This window comes from Hemitrygon akajei, unplaced genomic scaffold (assembly GCF_048418815.1).
Source record: "Hemitrygon akajei unplaced genomic scaffold, sHemAka1.3 Scf000078, whole genome shotgun sequence".
NCBI lineage: Eukaryota > Metazoa > Chordata > Chondrichthyes > Myliobatiformes > Dasyatidae > Hemitrygon > Hemitrygon akajei.
This window is the reverse complement of record NW_027331964.1, coordinates 3,926,659-3,946,718: the sequence shown is the minus strand read 5'-3', so window position 1 is coordinate 3,946,718 and position 20,060 is coordinate 3,926,659. Positions and strand designations below refer to the sequence as shown.

Here is a 20,060-nt window from a genome sequence, read left to right as displayed (position 1 = left end):
ATGATACTGCCCCTTTCACCTCGGGGTGGCTCCCTCCCGGTAGCTTCTACCTATCACATCATCCTCATTGTCCCGTGTGAATCGAAGCGCGTCGAACAGCAGCTCCCGTTCCTTCACTTGGTCCTTCATGAGCTGCACACGAAGCACATTGTGCAGATGCATTTATGCGGGATAGAGGTGGTATCTCAGTTTCCCTAAATCTCACACAAGGAGCATGACACTGACTCCGCATCTATTCTCAGCGCACTAGCTATGTAATAACAAAAAACAAAATATCAACTTACCTGAAATTTCATTCCTTAATTCGAGCATGCGGCTGTGTTTGTCCAAGCGTGTTCTCGCCTAAGCCTGTTTCACAAAAGCCGGACCACTCTAACAATTCACCACTCCAGCAATGGCCGTTCCAACAATGGAGAATCCTTCTACATCTGGCTGGGCAATCCAGGGAAGTACCATTATTCCTGTCATAACCGCCAGGTGGCGCAACGCGTCCTCAGTTTATTAATAAGTAATATATGCATAAAATGTATAAAGTATTTCGGTAAATAAGCAAACAAATGAATGAGCGAATTAATTAACTAATGAAAAAGTAAATGAACTAACAAATAAAAAAGGAATTATGAGGTCGCTTTCATGGGTCCATGGACCATTCAGAAATCTGATTGCAGAAGATTTAGGTAAATCTATGAACGTGGGTCTTCAGGGTCATGTACCTACTTCCGGATGGTGGGAAGGACACGAGAGCATATCCCGGATGGTAGTAATTGGAGGAGAGCATATCCCGGATGGTAGTAATGATACAAGAGCCTGTCCCGGATGGTACTGTTGGGAAGAGAGCATATTCCGGATTGTACTAATAGGAAGGGTGTATATCCCGAATGGTTGTAATGAGACAAGGGCATATACCTGACGGTGATCGCCCTTAATTATGGACCTGGTATTCCTGAGGAACCACCTTTTGAAGATTTTCTCGATTATGAAGAGACTTGCACTGTGATGAATGTGATTGTTGTACACAAGCCTCTGCAATCTGTGTCGATCCTGTGCATTGCAGCCTGCACACCAGCCGGTGATGGAAACAGTCAGAATACTCTCCGCCTTGCATGTGCGAGCATTTCCCAGTTTTTGGTGACATACCCATACCAAATCTCTTCAAGCTTTGTGGGCCGAAGGGCCTTTATTATGCTGTACGCTTTCTCTGTTTCTATGGTTCTATCACTTAATGGAATACAGCCGCTGACGTGCCTTTCTTTGTGAATGTATAACTATGTGAGGCCAAGCAGAGATTCTCTCAGAAGGAGCTTAAACCTGCTCACCCTCACAACCGCCGACCCTTCAATGAGGACTGGTGTGTGATCTGCCGACTTCTCCTTCGCGGCGTTCACAGTCACATCCTTGGTCTTGCTGTCCTTCTGTGCAAGATTATTGCGGCGGCAACACTCAGACAGTCTACCTATCCCGGAGGGAAGTAGTTTTGAGGAAAATTCCATGTGAGCTGGTGGAGGACGACACCAGAGTATCGAGAGCCGAATAGCCTTCTGCTTCTCCAGCGTTTTAGGTTCGTTCATTCTCCGCCTTCTCGCTCTGCGCTCCAGTCAGCTCCGGCTTTTCAGATAACGGGCTCTCGGGATCTCTCATGGACACCAGGAAATGAGGCTCACTCTCCGAATGTAACAGAGACAGGCGCCGCTCTCTCGGGATCGCGTGGATGACGTTCACTTTACTCTCTCTCTCTTTCTCTTCATGTCGGTGGGTGAGAGAAACTCTCTTTGAGATCAGTATCGGATTCCACACAGCAGCAGATAGTTGTAGAACAGCACACAGGATTTGATGTAGATTTGAGCAAAGTACAGACTCTCTGATCCAATCAGCGCTGCCGCTTGTGACGTCAGAATCCAGATATCTGACCCGCAAACCAGGAAGTGCGGCTCAGTCTCCGAGTGTAACAGAGATCGGCGCTGCTCTCTCGGGATGTCGGGACTGCCCTTCGCAGCTCTCGTTCTTTGTCTCCACATAACGGCGGGTGAGGGTCACTCTCTCGAACCCTCAGTGGTCGGATAACCATCAGAGTGGCGGGTGGTAGGAGGCATGAAGATGAGGTTATAATTATGCTCTCGTTCGTTGTCTCTCCAATCATTGGTGACCATATAATCAACAGAACGACCGGTAGTTAAATGAATGAAGATCAGGTTATAAGGATCGACCTTACTGAGCTGAGAACAGATCCCGGGTATCTGTACAGATTGAGTTAAGTGCAGTTCCCAAGTCTATCCGCGTCTGTCGCTTTTCCCTCATATGATTTTCTCTTTCTCAGGTGAGTCCCAGCAGTTTACTATTTACGTTGAGCACAGCGAGATAAATGTCGCCGTTGGGGGTGATGCGCTTTTTTCAGTCCGGCTGTCGTCCAGTGTCAACAGTGGAAGCTGGATTTTTAATGGGAGAACAGTCGCCCAGTGGATCGGTCAGACCTGGTTTGTAGAGAATGAGTACGCATCGCGGGCAGAGTTATTTCCACAGAACAAGTCGCTTCTGCTGAAGTCGGTGAACGTGCTGGACAGTGGGGAATACCGTGTGACTATGGGGTCAGCAAATGGCTCCCAAATGTCAACAACCGTCACTCTGCGTGTCACTGGTAAGTGAGACAGAGTCATGCGATCTCGGACTATAACTTTCATTTTATTCCTTTGGTGAAAGAATACAATACAACCTTTACGGTGGTCGCAGAACCTGGACTCCAGTGAACTCTGCCAGACCTGCTCTCGGACTGTTCAGTTCTCACTGTTGTGCGTGGCTGTGTATCCCCGTTTCTGCTTGCAGGCTGCTCGCACTTGTCCGTGCCGGATGTCCGTTCCGTTTTTAAGGCCATCAAGTAATAATTTTTGCTGTATTTTAGTCCATCTTTAGCCGAACATGTCCCTATCTTAGAAATTACAAGGCCTTTATTTTTCTAAGCTCCATGTACCTATCCAGAAGTCTCTTAAAAGACCCTATCGTATCCGCCTCCACCACCGTTGCTGGCAGCCATTCCACGCACTCACCACTCTCTGTGTGAAAAACCTACCCCTGACATCTCCTCTGTACCTTAATTGAGATCATATTAGGAGATCTAATATGATCTCCTGATATGATGTCTAATAAGATATCTATCTGCTGTGTCATCTTCATATTAAGATCTCCACCTTAAACCTATGTCCTCTTGTGGCAACCATTTCAGCCCTGTGAAAAAGCCTCTGACTATCCACACGATCAATGCCTCTAATCATCTTGTGCACCTCTATCAGGTCACCTCTCATCCTCCGTCGCTCCAAGGAGAAAAGGCCGAGTTCATTCAACCTATTCTCATAAGGCACGCTCCCCAATCCAGGCAACATCCTTGTGAATCTCGTCTGCACCCTTTCAATGGCTTCCACGCCTTTCCTGTCGTGAGGCGACCGGAATATTGACAACATTCTGTAATTTTATCTCTGATCTGTGTATCTGCAGTATTTTGCTTTAAGCAGAATATATCTCCTTGGAGCCATCATTTCAGCACAGTGCGTTACACGTGATACATGATCTGTGGTATTTTTACAGAAGCCAAATCCAGGCCCAACACTACATCGAATGACGCTGACTCGGTAGAACAAAATGACACAGTTAGTTTGGAGTGCACGGCAAGAGGGAGACATGCTTCTTATTTGTGGTTAATGAAAAGCAAAACAGACAGCTGTAACGTTAGGATTACCGTGAGCAGCACATCGACTGAACGTTTACCGCCAGCATCACCGTATTAGCCCATGTGTCAAACACTTATTATATTTTAAATGGAAAAAAAACCAACAATAATAATGATATGCAAAGGGACTTGTCAGTCCTTTGTGTAGGATTGTCTAAAGGTTAATTTAGAGGTTGAGTCTGTTGTGAGGAAGGGAAATGCGACGTTAGCATTCACTTCAAGAAGACAAGAATATAAAAGTAACCATATAATATTGAACCTTTATAAAGCACTGGTGAGGCCTCACTTGGAGTATTGTGAGCAGTTTTTGGCCCCTTACTCGAGAATGGATGTGCTGAAATTGGAGAGGGTTCAAAGGGTGTTCACGGAAATGATTCCAGAATTGAAAGACTTGTCATAATATGAGCCTTTAATGTCTCTGAGCCTGTATTCACTAGAATCCAGAAGAGCTGAGAGGAAGGAATCTGTCTCTCAGGTCACCCCTCATTCTTCTGATTCCAGTGAATACAGACCCAAAGCATCAAATGTTCGTCATATGAAAACAATAGACTCATATAAGTGAACTTCCTTTGAAGCCCTTCAGGTTCAACACATCCTTTCCAAGAATAGTGCCCCAAATCTGCTCACAATACTCCAGGTGAGGCCTCGCTGGTGCTTAAACAGTTGAAAGGTCACATCATTGCTTTTACAATCTCGTCCACATGAAATGAATGCTAACACCGCCTTCTCCCCGTATTCCTTGATGCCCCGACCAATAGAAAATCTATCAACCTCTGCGTTAAATATACATAAAGACATGGTCTCCACCCCTGCTTGTGGCAAACAATTCCACGGATGTACGACCTCTTCTGAAGAAATACCTTTCCAGCTCCGTTCTGAACTGAGGTTTCTCTATTTTTAGCTGTGTCATCTTCACGTTGACTCTCCCACCACAGGAATCATCCTCTCTACAGGAAACTATAGATACGTAATCATCCACTATAGGAAATATCCTCTCCACATACAGTCTATCTGTGTCCTCTGGTCCTAGACTCATCCACTATGGGAAACATCCTCTCCACATCCACTCTATCTGTGTCCTCTGGTCCTAGACTCCCCCACTATAGGAAACATACTCTCCACATCCACTCTATCTGTGTCCTCTGGTCCTAGACTCCCCCACTATAGGAAACATACTCTCCACATCCACTCTATCTGTGTCCCCTGGTCCTAGACTCCTCCGCTATAGGAACCATCCTCTCCACATCCACTCTATCTGTGTCCTCTGGTCCTAGACTCCCCCACTATAGGAAACATACTCTCCACATCCACTCTATCTGTGTCCCCTGGTCCTAGACTCCTCCGCTATAGGAAACATCCTCTCCACATCCACTCTATCTGTGTCGTTTGTTAGGAGTTAGGAGGATGGTTAGTCTGAGGCCATAGTCCTCTCCACCTACACTCCAACAAGGCCTCTCACCTCTCGATAGTTTTCTATCAGGTCGCCCCTCTTTCTTCTGATTTCCAGTGAAAACAGACCCAAAGCCATCAAATTCTCTTTATATGAAAATCATTCAATGATAGACTCATATGAGTGAATTTCCAAGAAAAATAGCCTAAATCTGCTCACAGTACTCAGTGTGATACCTCACTGGTGCTTAAAAATAGAAAGATTACATCGTTGCTTTTATAATCTCGTCCACTTGAAATGAATGCTAACATTGCTTTTGCCTTCCTGAGCACAAAATCAACATGAAAATTAACATTTACTGGATCTTTCACAAGGACTTCCAAGTCCAAATGCACTTCAATACTTTGTATTTCCCTCCACTGTTTTATCTCCCATTTATTCTAACAAAGTGCATGACCGTTCGTTAACCGGCACTGTATTCCATCTGTCATTTCTCTGGCCATTCTCCTAATATGTTTTGTAGCAGGATTTAAGTAAGATTTACAATGAGATTTACAAGGATGTTTCCTGGATTGGGGGGCGTGCCCTATGAAAGTAGGTTGAGTGAACTCGGCCTTTTCTCCTTGGAGCGTCGGAGGATGAGAGGTGACCGGACAGAGGTGTCTAAGATGAAGAGAGGCATTGATGGTGTGCATAGTCAGAGTTTTTTATTCCCCAGGGCTGAAATGGTTGCCACAAGAGGACACAGGTTTAAGGTGCTGGGCAGTAGGTACAGGGGAGATGTCAGGGGTAAGTTTGTTACTCAGAGAGCGGTGAGTACGTGGAATGGGCTGCTGCAATGGTGGTGGAGTCGGATGCGATAGTGTCTTTCAAGAGACTTTTGGATAAGGACATGGAGCTGGAAAAATATAGGGCTATGGGTAGGACTAGTAATTTCATTGGTCGGCACATGTCCGGCACAACTTTCTGGGCCGAAGGCTTTGTATTATGTTGTAGGTTTTCTATGTTTCTGCATGATGGCACTGTTCCACCTGCCATTTCTTTTATATGATATGGCATGCAAGTTGGACAGCATCCTTTATTCAGACGCCATCATCAGAGTGTCCAGTTCCACCCCGACAATATCACTGGCCTTACGAATGAGTTTGTTGATTCTGTTGGTGTCTGCTACCCTCAGCCTGCTGCCCCAGCACACAACAGCAAACATGATAGTACTGGCCACCACAGACTCGTAAATATCCTCAGCATCTTCCGGCAGATGTTAAAGGTACTTAAGCTGCAGATGATTCTGCTCGCACCATGTGACAAACTTTCCTACCGTAGCCCTGAACTCAGCCTCATCTTCCTTGCTGATGCATCCAACTATGGCAGAGTCATCAGAAAACTTCTGAAGATGGCAAGACTCTGTGCAGTAGTTGAAGTCCGAGGTGTAGATGATGAAGAGAAAAGGAGGCAGGACAGTCCCCTGTGGAGCCCCAGTGCTGCTGACCACTCTGTCTGACACACAGTGTTGCAAGTACTGTGTGCCAGTGCTTGAAAGTACAAGAAAGTATCTATAAAGCGTAGATTGGGACAGGTTGTTCTCCGAAAAGGATGTCGTTGGTAAGTGGGAGGCCTTGAAAGGAGAAATTTTGAGAGTGAGGAGTTTGTATGTTCCTGTCAGAGTTAAAGGCAAAACGAATAATAATAAGGAACCTTGGTTCTCGAGAGATATTGGAACTCTGATAAAGAAGAAGAGAGAGATGTATAACATATATAGGCAACATCGAGCAAATAAGCTGCTTGAGGAGTATACAAAGTGCAAAAAATACTTGGGAAATAAATCAGGAGGGCTGAAAGAAGGCATGAGGTTGCTTTGGCAGTCAAGGTGAAGGATAATCCTAAGAGCTTCTACAGATATGTTAAGAGCAAAAGGATAGTAAGGGATAAAATTGGTCAGCTTGAAGATCAGAGTGGTCGGTTATGTATGGAAACAAAAGAAATGGGGGAGATCTTAAATGCTTTTTTTTTGCATCTCTATTTACTAAGGAAACTGGTATGGAGTCTATGGAATCAAGGCAAACAAGTAGGGAGGTCATGGAACATATACAGATTAAAGAGGAGGAGGTGCTTGCTGTCTTGAGGAAAATCAGAGCAAATAAATCCCCAGAACCTGACAGGGTATTCCCTCGGACCTTGTTGGAGACTTGTGTTGAAATTGTAGGGGTCCTGACAGATATATTTAAAATGTCGGTATCTACGGGTGAGGTGTTCATGTTGTTCCGTTGTTTAAAAAAAAGCCTCTAAAAGTAATCCGAGAAATTATAGGCCGGTAAGTTTGACGTTAGTAGCAGGTAAATTATTTGAAGGATCACTAAGAGAAAGGCTTTATAAGTATTTCGATAGACAGGGACTCACCAGGGAGAGTCAAGATGGCTTTGTGCGTGGTAGGTCATGTTCAAACCAATCTATTAGAGTTTCTCGAGGAAGTTACGAGGAATGTGGATGAAGGGAAGGCAGTGGATGTTGTCTACATGGACTTCAGTAAGGCCTTTGATATAGGAGGTTAGTTATTAAGATGCAGTCGCTAGTTATACTTGAGAGGTAGTAAATTGGATTAGATATTTTCTCAATGGGAGAAGCCAGACAGTGGTAGTGGAGGATTGCTTCTCTGAGTGGAGGCCTGTGACTAGTGGTGTGCCACAGGGATCAGTGCTGGGTCCACTGTTATTTGCCATCTATATCAATGATCTCGATGACAATGTGGTAAATTGGATCAGCTAATTTGCTGATGATACAAAGATTGGAGGTGTAGTGGACAAGTGAGGAAGGTTTTCAAAGCTTGCAGAGGGATTTGGACCAGTTGGGGGAATGAGCTGTAAAATGGCTGATGGTAGTTTACTGCAGACAAATCTGAGGTATTGTACTTTGGAAGGACAAACCAAGGTAGAACATAAAAGGTAAATGGTAGGACACTGAAGAATGCAGTAGAACAGAGGGATTAAGAAATGCAGATACAAAAATCACTGAAAGCTGTGTCACAGGTAGATTGTCTCGTAAAGAGAGATTTTGGTACATTGGCCTTTATAAATCAAAGTACTGAGTATAAGAGTTGGAATGTTGGTGAGGTTGTATAAGACATTGGTGAGTCCAATGTACTGAACCCACGGATATCTAAACATTTCATTTAGATATGGGAGTTCCTAGTGCACAGAAGCTGGAGGTTTTCATCCGAGCGAATGGTCACGAATAATGCTGCTTGGGTTGTCGGGTTGTCCAGTTTAATAAGTGGAAATTTTCAACTCAGGATTATAATATAATTGGAGGGACGGTATGGTATTTTCCTTTCCGTATCTGACCTAAATTATTATTACCCGGCTCTGTCGTTTGTGGGAGACAGGGGGCAAAAGTTTAAGGGTAACACGAGGGGGAATTTCTTTACTCAGAGAGTGGTAGCTGTGTGGAACGAGCTTCCAGTAGAAGTGGTAGAGGCAGGTTCGGTATTGTCATTTAAAGTAAAATTGGATAGGTATATGGACGGGAAAGGAATGGAGGGTTATGGGCTGAGTGCGGGTCGGTGGGACTAGGTGAAAGTAAGCGTTCGGCACGGACTAGAAGGGCCGAGATGGCCTGTTTCCGTGTTGTAATTGCTATATGGTTATATGGAATGTAGTTCATGCTATCGCTGGTATTCTGTTTTGCGCCGGATTAACATCCGCTGTGTTAACAACGGCCCATGATGCTCTTTACCGCTGTGACGTATCTGTATTGTTCCCGCAGGCACCTTGGATAGAAACACCGTGAACGAATCGGGAACCTATGAAAATTTCTCACGGAATGAACAGGTTGAATCTTTGTATTATGTTCATGATCCCAGTCAACGTTTTGTAAAGGAAAGAACAAGAGTAATGTGATGGGTAGCGTCCATCGGGCCCTTCGGCTCTGATTGGTCAATTAATAAGATCATGGATAATCTATCCCGGTTCTCATTTCCATTTACAGAACAACGCATCAAAATAGAAACAAACTTGATGGCATGAAAACCGACCTTTTCCAATCGGCATTTTGTTCGCTTCCCACCTAATCTCCACTCTGGACTCAAATATCTTCTCCCCCACCTGCCCAACATCTTCCCCTGATGCCCCTCCTCCATCCATTTCTGCCATGGTCCAGCATCTTCTTCAGCCCTTTACCTTTCCCCAGTGTCCAGGCCCATCTATCAACTATCAGCCGGAAAACCGACCACTCCACCACTGTTTCCGCTTTTCCGCTTCCTTTCCAGTTCAGTAGAATGGTCTCAGTCGAAAGGGTCGATTGCTTTTTCATTTCCATTGATAGAACCATAGTACCTTTGAACATTACAGCTCATAAACAGGACTTTTGGCCCTTCTTGGCTGTGCCGAACCATTTTTCTGCCTAGTCCCACTGACCTGCACCTGGCCCATATCCCTCCATACACCTCTCACCCATGTACTTGTCCAAGCTGTTCCTAAATGTTAAAAGTGAGCCCGCAATTGCCACTTCATCTGGCAGCTCATTCCACACTCCCACCACTCTCTGTGTGAAGAAGCTGCCCCATAATGTTCCCTTTAAACTTATCTCTTTTCACCCTTAACCCATGTTCTCTGTTTTTTGTCTCTCCTGGCCTCAGTGGAAAAAGCCTGCTTGCATTCACTTTATCTATACCCATCATAATTTTATATACCTCTATCAAATCTCCCCTCATTCTTCTAGGCTCCAGGAAATAAAGTCCTAACCTATTCAATCTCTCTCTATAACTCAGTTTCTCAAGTCCCGGCAACATCCTTCTAAACTTTCGCTGCACTCTTTCAACTTTATTAATATCCTTCCTGTAACTATAGAACATAGAAAGGTACAGCACAGTGCAGGACCTTCGGCCCACAATCTTGTGCCGACCCTTAAACCCTGCCTCCCATATAACCTCAGCCTTAAATTCCTCCTTATACTGGTCTACTAGTCTCTTAGCTGACCAACACTGCACACAATAATCCAAATTCTGCGTCACCAACGTCTTATACAACCTCACCATAACATTCCAACTCTTATACTCTAATCTTTGATTTATAAAGGCCAATGTACCAGAATCGCTCTTTACGACCCTAACTACTTGTGACGCCACTTTTAAGGAATTTTGCATCTGTATTCCCACATCCCTCCCTTCTACTGCACTCCTTCCAAAGTGCAATACCTCACACTTGTCTGCATTAAACTCCATCTGTTCATTTTCAACCCATTTTTCCCAGCTGGTCCAAATCCCTCTGCAAGCTTCGAAAACCTTCCTCACTGTCCACTACACCTCCAATCTTTGTATCGTCAGCAAATTTGCTGATCCAATTTGCCACTTTCTCATCCAGATCATTGAGATAGATGACAAATAACAATGGACACAGCACTGATTCCCGTGGCACATCACTAGTCACAGGCCTCCACTCAGAGTAACAATCCTCCACTACCACTCTCTGGCTTCTTCCATTGAGCCAATATCTAATGTAATTTACTACCTCTCCATGTATACATAGCGACTGAATCTTCCTAACTAACCTCCCACGCGGGACGTGCTCAAAGGCCTTACTGAAGTCCAGCTAGACAACATCCACGGCCTGCACTTCACCCACTTTCCTGGTAACCTTCTCAAAAAACTCTGATCGATTGGTTAAACATGACTTATCACGCACAACGCCATGTTAACGCTCCCTAATAAGTCCCTGTCTGTCCAAATACTTGTAGATCCTATCTCCTAGTACTCCTTCCAATAATTTACCTACTACTGACGTCAAACATACCGGCCTATAATTTCTTGGATTACATTTAGAGCCCTTTTTAAGAAAAAAAACGGAACAACTTGAGGTTGCTCCAATCCTCCGGCACCTCACCGGTAGATACCGACAATTTAAACATATCTAAATATCTATCTGAAACGCTGGGTTCCTCCGGCATTTTGTGCGTCTTGCTCTGCACCTGCAGAATTTCTTCACTGGAGACATCTGCAGTTTGCACAGAATCCATAATTCTCGTACTCTGCAAAAACATATCTTACTCTGAGTGGAATCTATTTCATGAAAGACTTTCTAAATGTCTGAGCAATGCGGCTAAGGCACAGAGGGAAAATATGGTCAGATCTGAACCTGTCTGACTGTGATCAGCAATGATCTCTGTGAGCGTTTACGAGAAACAGTAAATCCGGTCAGCGTCCTGAGGCCACAAGTCCATATCCCCAATCTGTCACGGGCACATTCTGATCCAGACTTATCTCTCAAGATGAATGGTATTGGAGACGTGATCCTCATCAAGTAACATGCATCATGCTACCATCATTGCTGAGTGTTTCCGAATGAATTTATGTCTTTCGGGAGCGCTCCTGATGTCAAAGAAAATAGATATTGCTCTCACACTGAATCAGAAACACGCAGTGCGTCGAATGGCGAATGGTGCAATATTGCTGCAAGCTGCAATGAATGTGAAGATTGATACCCTCGGGGTTTACATGTGGAGAGACAGAATACAATTGTTGAGCACTTGGTTAAACGGCAAAATAGGCATCTTCAATTTATTTTTCAGGGCGCAAGGAACAATGCAGAAGATGAAAACTCCACTTACACGGTGAGGGAATTATTTGCGTCAATCCCTTTTAGATGTAATTGTTTCCATTTCACACAGTAAGAAACTGACCCTGAAGTGAGACATTCGACAGCGAGAATGAAGTCGAAGAGGCAGCAGTGGGAGACACAGAAATGGCGGATGAACTCATGAAGTATCATGTGTTAGTCTGCACGGTGGAGCCCACCATCAGTATGACAGTGTCAGGACATCCTCTGTGCCATTTGCTTTTCCACTCAGTTTAGTGTCATCAGCAAATTTTGCTGCGCTACACTCACTCCCCTCTTCCAAATTATCAATGCAAATAGTAAACAGCTGCGGGCCCAGCACCGACCCCTACGATACCCCACTCACCACTGACTGCCAAACCGGAGAAACGTCCATTTACATCAACTGTCTGCCTTCTATTGGTTAACCAATCCACTATCCATGCCAATACATTTCCTCCGACTCCCTGCATCCGTATCTTATTTATAAGTCTCTTGTGCGGCACCTTATCGAACGCCTTCTGGAAATCCAAGTGTACGACATCCACCTGTTCCCCTCTATCCACTGCACTCATTATGTCCTCAAATAACTCCAGTACGTTTGTCAATCAGGACTTGCTCTTTCTGAATCTATGCTGCGTCTGTCTAAAGGGGCCACTTCTTTCTAAATGTTTCGCTATTTCTTCCTTAATAGCAGCTTCAAGCATCTTCCCAACTGCAGATGTTAAGCTAACTGTCCTATCGTTGCCAGTCTTTCGCCTACATCCTTTTTTAAAAAATTGGCGTGACATTTGCTGTCTTCCAATCCGCCGGGACCTGCCCAGAGTCTAGAGAGTTCTGACGAATGATTGCTAACACGTCCACTATAACCTCCGCCAATTCTCTCAACACATTAGGCGCCTTAGCTTGCCTTCAGGGAGACTTCAGGTATGAGGAGCGTTTAATGACTCTACCCCAAAGCTCACGGCAGTTCAGGAGATTGAGGGATCGATAACTTTGAAACTTCGGATATTGAAAGCCCTAAATAGAGAGGACGTGGAGAGGAGGACTCTGATCCCGGGGCGCTCTGTGCCCAGAGGACACAAACTCAGAATTCAAGGAGCTCCCTTTGAAAGTGAGGCATCAGGAGCAATATCTTCAGCCGGAGTGTGGTGTATCCGTGCAGTTTATTGCCGGATATGGCTGCGGCCTCAAAGTCCGTGATGGTAACATTGCACTTTCCTGCTTTACTCCCTGCCAGTTAAACTACAGCGAATCCTGCTCGAGGACTACTGAGTTGATCGTTCCTTGATTAATAACGCTGTCAAACATTACGGACAGAAGGCAAGTTGATAGCTCAGGGTGTCCAACATTACATAAAGAGGCAAGTGATTGCCGTTGAGAATTGTAATGTATCAGCCATGATAGAATGGTGGAGCTGCCTTCGCGGGCCGAATGGCCAAATTCTTCTCCTGTGTCTTATGGTCTACTGGATCTCTCCCGACTCCTGCGATATGTAATAAGATCTCTCTTAACCCAGGTCCCTCTGTCCCACGGTCTTTCCGAGCCGATTTGTTACATGTGTGGAAGTCTTTTTCGGTGTCCTTCCAATTCTCCTCTCTCACAGACTGCGTTTGTTATTAACTTTTGCTGATCACATGATTTACTTCCGTTTAACAGGGACTGGTTCTGGGAGACCGATCTGTTTACAGTGATCTGAAGAGGTAAGTGAGCAGAACACGAGGCTGTCGATGCCAAGTATAACTTGCAAAGGGAACACATTCATTATTGTCAAGCCGATGAGTTGAGCAGAGCCCCGGCTGTGAGTGATTCCAAGTTACCCAGTGATTAACAGATGGGTGACATGTAACACTGTGGGACTGGGGTCAGGCGGCGACGGGCAGCAAGTCATTGCTATTCAGAGGAATAATTGTCGTGGGCCTGTGGCCTTGCGAAACAGATATATTGTCTGCAAATTCTCATGGGCACCATGTCTGATGCCGAATAATGAAATATCGCCCGTATTTTGACTCACCAACTTTATTTCCTTCCGGTTGCTAAGAGAGCCAACATGAATTGTTTATCTATTTCCTCAGATGACGTCACTGGTGAATAGAAGAGGACGGTTGGCCGGGAATTCACACATGAGAAGGACAATCATCGTGGAAGAAGCCACCGTTCAAAACATCTCTCACTTTTTATCTACAACCGTTATCCATGTCTCCGTCATAAGTCTCTCGAGTGTCACATTATCGCTTTAAGAATTGTTCAAGCTGCCGCATAGCAGCCAACTTCCGGTTAAGTCAGTCGTTGTTTAACTTTTGGGCTTTTTTTAGCAGTGTTTAATAAATGTTTTATTTGTTATAAAAAAAACCTGTCTCAATTATATATTAATTGTTGCTGGATCATAACAGTGACGTAAACAAGGAGTCTTGGAAAAAATGATAACACTTTATGGTGGCAAATTCACAGAGAGTTACAAATTTCTGGCCCAGACCATGACCGTGAGTAAAACATTAATACTAGGATGACGTGTTTGAGGTGTCTGAGATATTGACAAAATGCAACACTCGGTCGGTGATTGAATAAACACGCGGATGTCTGGTGGGATTGCAGAAGGTGCATCCTTTGTTGTTGAACACGTGTCCCTTTAACGCTGTTATTTTTATGCAGTGCAAGCGGATGGTGCATGGATGTGTTATGGGCGCTCAGATAAAATGGCTCCCAGGTCGAGTTGATATTCCTTTGCACCCCATGGATGCTGATTGATCAATTGACTATGTCCTGGATTGTACGTTTTGTATCAGAAAGCATTTTCAAGCCTATTTCCACTGAGCAGCTCCACCATAGCGTAGCTGGTCGCGGGTCGCTGGGGCAGCAGGTCCATTATCAGATCATAGTAAACAGTGACGTCAGATAACCATTTCCACCACCACCTCCGCCCTCAGCACTCTGACTAAAACATCACTCAAGAATCTCGTAGCTGATTGGCCAGAAACGTACTAACTTCCTTAGAAGGTTGGCGTCATTCAATGTCTGCAGTGAGATGCTGAAGATGTTCTATAGGTCAGTTGTTGAGAGCGCCCTCTTCTTTGTGGTGGCGTGTTGGGGAGGAAGCATTAAGAAGAAGGACGCCTCACGTCTTAATAAGCTGATAAGGAAGGCGGGCTCTGTCGTGGGCAAAGTACTGGAGAGTTTAACATCGGTAGCTGAGCGAAGGGCGCTGAGTAGGCTACGGTCAATTATGGAAAACCCTGAACATCCTCTACATAGCACCATCCAGAGACAGAGAAGCAGTTTCAGCGACAGGTTACTGTCGATGCAATGCTCCTCAGACAGGATGAAGAGGTCAATACTCCCCAATGCCATTAGGCTTTACAATTCAACTGCCAGGACTTAAGAACTTTTTTTTAAAGCTATTATTAATGCTTTTTGAGTTAGTGATTTAGATGCATATCATATTATTACTGAGTTAAGTATTGTATGTAATGAGTTTTTGCTACAACAAGTGTATGGGACATTGGAAAAAATGTTGAATTTCCCCATGGGGATGAATAAAGTATCTATCTATCTATCTATCTATCTATCTAACTCGTCCCCTCAGTGTCCAGGATTTTTTTCATATTATCTCTCCACGAATGCCTTGGTGATAAATAATGACGTAACTGCGATATTTTAGGCACCCGTGATGGGAAGTGGAGGCGTGAACCAGAACCTGTTTACTTAGAGAGTTTCTTTCTTCCAATTTGGGAGATATTACACTGAAAAAACCAAATTCTCCCTGCAGCTGAAGTTCTAAATGCTCCCAATCCATATAACCTGTGCTGCCTTCAACAAAAGCCAGCTTTGCAATTGTGAATATTTAGAAAAGATTGTCAAGGGTTAAAGTTCCGGTCTTTGCAAAAGAGCGCACAGAAGAAAATTGAGGAAGAAGGCAAATAGCTGAGGAGGTTGGCGCATATTGTTTTGTACTTGTGGGGAAGGCGGAACTTTGTGGGGGAACAGGTGCGGAGAGAAAGCAGAGTCTAAAGGAAATTGACGTCGGTTTATAAGCACGACTCTTGGATCTGACCATCTGTTTTACCGAAGTTACTACAGAGCGCGGTGAAGGAGACTTCGCTTTTTCACGAAAGCGGAAGAAGCAGAAACGGAGAAATGAGGCGAGGAAAGTTTGACTTCTAGCTTGGGGAATTTGCAGTGGTCTATTATTGAGGAAACAGAACATGCACCTGAGAAATTAAGACTGCAGCAGGTCACGTATAAAATGTATTACTGGAAAGTACAGGAGAGAGAGTGTGGAAATTATGGACACAATAAATGTTGGGATATCAGCGGTCATGCAATATCTGAGAAGGGCAATGAGCCGTCACGTGTCGTGTCGAGACCCTGCAGCGATACTGAACACCACCAGGGCAGTGAGATAGTTTACAAAGTCGGCTGGTACAAGATCTAGTGTGGGATAAGTGATCCAGCTGCGAGGCTTTGATGGGCAGTTGCTATGGGCAGAGAGTCGAAATGGTGTTAGAAAATGTATCAAGGAATTCTCCACTGTCATCGCCTGTCATCTTCTGAATGATAAAGAGGGAGATATTTATATAAAGAGTCGAGCGTGGAGTGTGCGATGGGAGCTGACACGTGACAGAGGTGTCCATTTAAGCGCGGCTGATTGGAAGATGGGAGTGACGTCAGATGTGTAAACATGGAGATCACGGCAGGGGTTGAGAGGTGATGGACAGTGGTAACAAGGGGTGGTGGATATGTAATTTGATCGTAAAATCAGGATAAACCAGAGGACCCCTGGAAAGCGAAAAGGAGAGCGAGAAGACACTGTGGGTTTGTGTTTGTGTAATGCAAGATGGAGTCAGAGGGGGGAGGGTAATTACACTCTGTAACAGGGCGAGGGAATGTTTGGTGTGTAAAAGAGATTTCAGGTGGCTCAGAAACAGACTGCAGGTAGAGCTCACCTGTTTTGTTTTGAGATTTGTAGCAATGAAACAGGCTGAAACAAATGAATAAAACAGGAAATTAATTACTGTAATGAAATATATTAATTTTCATTTTTAAAATCTTTTTATTCATACATAATCTTCGACAGTAATAAGATGATACAGAGCTTCAACAATTAACAAAGCTGAAGAAAAAAAACTTAACAAAAAAGGATAATATATGATAATGAAATAAATTATATAAAGAAATGAAGGATAATGAAAACAAAAGAACAAAAAAACATTAGCAATCAACTCCTGGAGCAATACGACTTACCATCGTCCATATACATAAAAAATGAATCATCAATCGCCAATTCATGTTTAATTTAAATGAAATCGGAAGGAAACCATATAAAATAATTCAAATTAAATGATAATATTTTTCAAAAGAGCCCCATCCTCTCTCAAATTCAAATCGAGAATCAAAAGTTCTACTTCTGATTTTTTTCCAAACTGAGACATAACATTACTTGAGAAAACCACTGAATTAATGTAAGGACAGAGGTGTCTTTCCATTTTAATAAAATAGCCCTTGTAGCCAACAATGTAACAAATGCAATTGCATGTTGGTCTGAAGATGAAATACAGATGAAGTACAGATGAGGGGGGCAAAGGAGCAGTATAGGAGGAAGCTAGAACTCAAGCTGCAGAAAAAAAGCATGAAGGAGGTGTGGGATGGGATGAAGATCATCACCGGATGCGGTGCAAAGCGGAGGGCGAACATAAGTGGAGATGTGGAGAAAGCAAACCAGCTGAACAACTTCTTCAACAGGTTCGACAGCTCAATCTCATCCTCACCGCAGAAATCCACACCAGGCTTACTTCCCTCACAGGAAAATAGCCAATCACAGGAGACCTTGCCCACGCCCAGGATTACGGCTGCACAGGTGGAAGGTCAACTGAGGAAGATCTGTACCAGCAAGGCGGCTGGACCGGATGGAGTTTCCCCACGATTACTGAGGGCCTGTGCTACTGAGCTGGGAGAACCACTACAGCGCATCTTCAACATGAGCCTGGAGCAGAGAAGAGTACCCAGACAGTGGAAGACATCCTGTATTGTCCCGGTACCGAAGAAACCACAACCAAAGGAGTTGAATGACTTCAGACCTGTTGCCTTAACGTCGCACGTGATGAAGACCATGGAGCGGCTGATAATTCAGAATCTGAGGCCACAAACCAGGCACGCCCAGGATCCTCTTCAGTTTGCATATAAGGAGAAGGTGGGAGTGGAGGATGCTATCACGTATTTGCTGCACAAATCACTCTCTCACCTAGAGGGGGTCAGTTGTGCTGTGAAGATTACATTCCTTGACTTCTCTAGTGCCTTTAACACCATCCAGCCCAAGATCTTAAGGCACAAACTAAAGGAGATGGGAGTAGACTCTCACATGGTGGATTGGATAGTGGACTACTTGACAGATAGACCTCAGTATGTGCGGTTGGGAGACTGTAGGTCTGACACGGTGGTCAGCAGCACAGGGGCGCCGCAGTGAACCGTACTCTCCCCGGTCCTGTTCACCCTGTACACATCAGACTTCCAATATAACTCAGAGTCCTGCCATGTACAGAAGTTCGCTGATGACACGGCCATAGTGGGGTGTGTCAGGAGTGGACAGGAGGAGGAGTATAGGAAACTGATACAGGACTTTGTGATATGGTGCAACTCAAACTACCTGCGACTCAATATCACCAAGACCAAGGAGATGGTGGTGGACTTTAGAAGATCTAGGCCCCATATGGAGCCAGTGATCATTAATGGAGAACGTGTGGAGCAGGTTAAGACCTACAAGTATCTGGGAGTACAGTTAGACGAGAAGCTTGACTGGACTGCCAACACAGATGCCTTGTGCAGGAAGGCACAGAGTCGAATGTACTTCCTAAGAAGGTTGGCGTCATTCAATGTCTGTAGTGAGATGCTGAAGATGTTCTATAGGTCAGTTGTGGAGAGCGCCCTCTTCTTTGTGGTGGCGTGTTGGGGAGGAAGCATTAAGAAGAGGGACGCCTCACGTCTTAATAAGCTGGTAAGGAAGGCGGGCTCTGTCGTGGGCAAAGTACTGGAGAGTTTAACATCGGTAGCTGAGCGAAGGGCGCTGAGTAGGCTACGGTCAATTATGGATAACTCTGAACATCCTCTACATAGCACCATCCAGAGACAGAGAAGCAGTTTCAGTGACAGGTTACTATCGATGCAATGCTCCTCAGACAGGATGAAGAGGTCAATACTCCCCAATGCCATTAGGCTTTACAATTCTACCGCCAGGACTTAAGAACTTTTTAAAAGCTATTATTAATGCTTTTTGAGACGGTGATTTAGATGCATATCATATTTTTTTACTGAGTTAAGTATTGTATGTAATTAGTTTTGCTACAACAAGTGTATGGGACATTGGAAAAAAAAGTTGAATTTCCCCATGGGGATGAATAAAGTATCTATCTATCTATCTATCCATCTATACCCTGAATATGATGCGGAACTATTCCAGATTGAGCAGTTAATGTATTAGGTTGTAAATTAATCTTCAGAGCTTTAGAAATTGTAGAAAACAAAGATTTCCAAAAGGATTTTAATGAAGGACATGACCAGAACATTTGAGACAAAGTGGCTAATTCAGTTTTACACCTCTCGCAGTCATTGACTATGTTAGGAAATATTTCATATAGTCTCTCCTTTGTTAATTAATAACGGTGAACAATTCTAAATTGAATTAAACAGTGATTGGCGCAGATCAAAGAAGAATTGACCATTTTCAGAACTCGCAACCAATCTTCGTTAACAAAAGTCATGTTAAGTTCTCTTTCTCAATCTTGTTTAATCTTTAGTGAAAGGTTATCTTTTGTAGTAAAAATTCTACCAATATCACCTCTTACTAAAGGATTCGTATTCAAAATAGTAACCAGCAAATCAGATTCGTGCAAATATGGAAGCTTAGATAAGTATTATTGAAAAAATGTCTATACTGAAAATATTGGAAAAAGTGTGTATGAGAGAGAAAATATTTACTAATTAACTCTTCAAAAGTCATCAATCGACCATCACAAAATAAATCTACAAAAAAAACAGACACCTTATTTCTCCATAATAGAAAAATGGCATCAGTTATTGAAGGATTAAATTTTTTAAATCGACATAGAGAGCTAGACAACTTAAATTGTTTAATTTTTGTTTGTCAAAATTGCGAAACTGAAACCAAATCCGTAAGGACTGCTTAATAACAGGGCAGAGAGTTAAATTTGGAATTTTAGAGAGATGTAAATGTAATTGAACTCCTAATGATGAGGTTTAATGAAATTGTTTGATGGCTTTTAATTCCGAATCAATCCAAGCTGGTGTTTGGCTCTTGCCATGCCAATATAGCTAAAAACATAATTGTCGAGTATTAACAGCCCAATAATACAGTATTAAA

At 43.8% G+C, this 20,060-nt stretch overlaps 1 protein-coding gene across 1 annotated transcript in view; it reads left to right on the top strand.

Moving 5' to 3' along the window:
* Positions 1-2,577: 2,577 nt before the first annotated feature.
* Positions 2,578-20,060, top strand: part of LOC140722503 (cell adhesion molecule CEACAM1-like) — a 392,933-nt gene continuing 375,450 nt past the window's right edge. The window contains exon 1 of the mRNA XM_073037225.1: positions 2,578-2,632. Coding sequence (XP_072893326.1) covers positions 2,578-2,632 — 55 coding nt within the window. The remainder of the gene's footprint in view (positions 2,633-20,060) is intronic.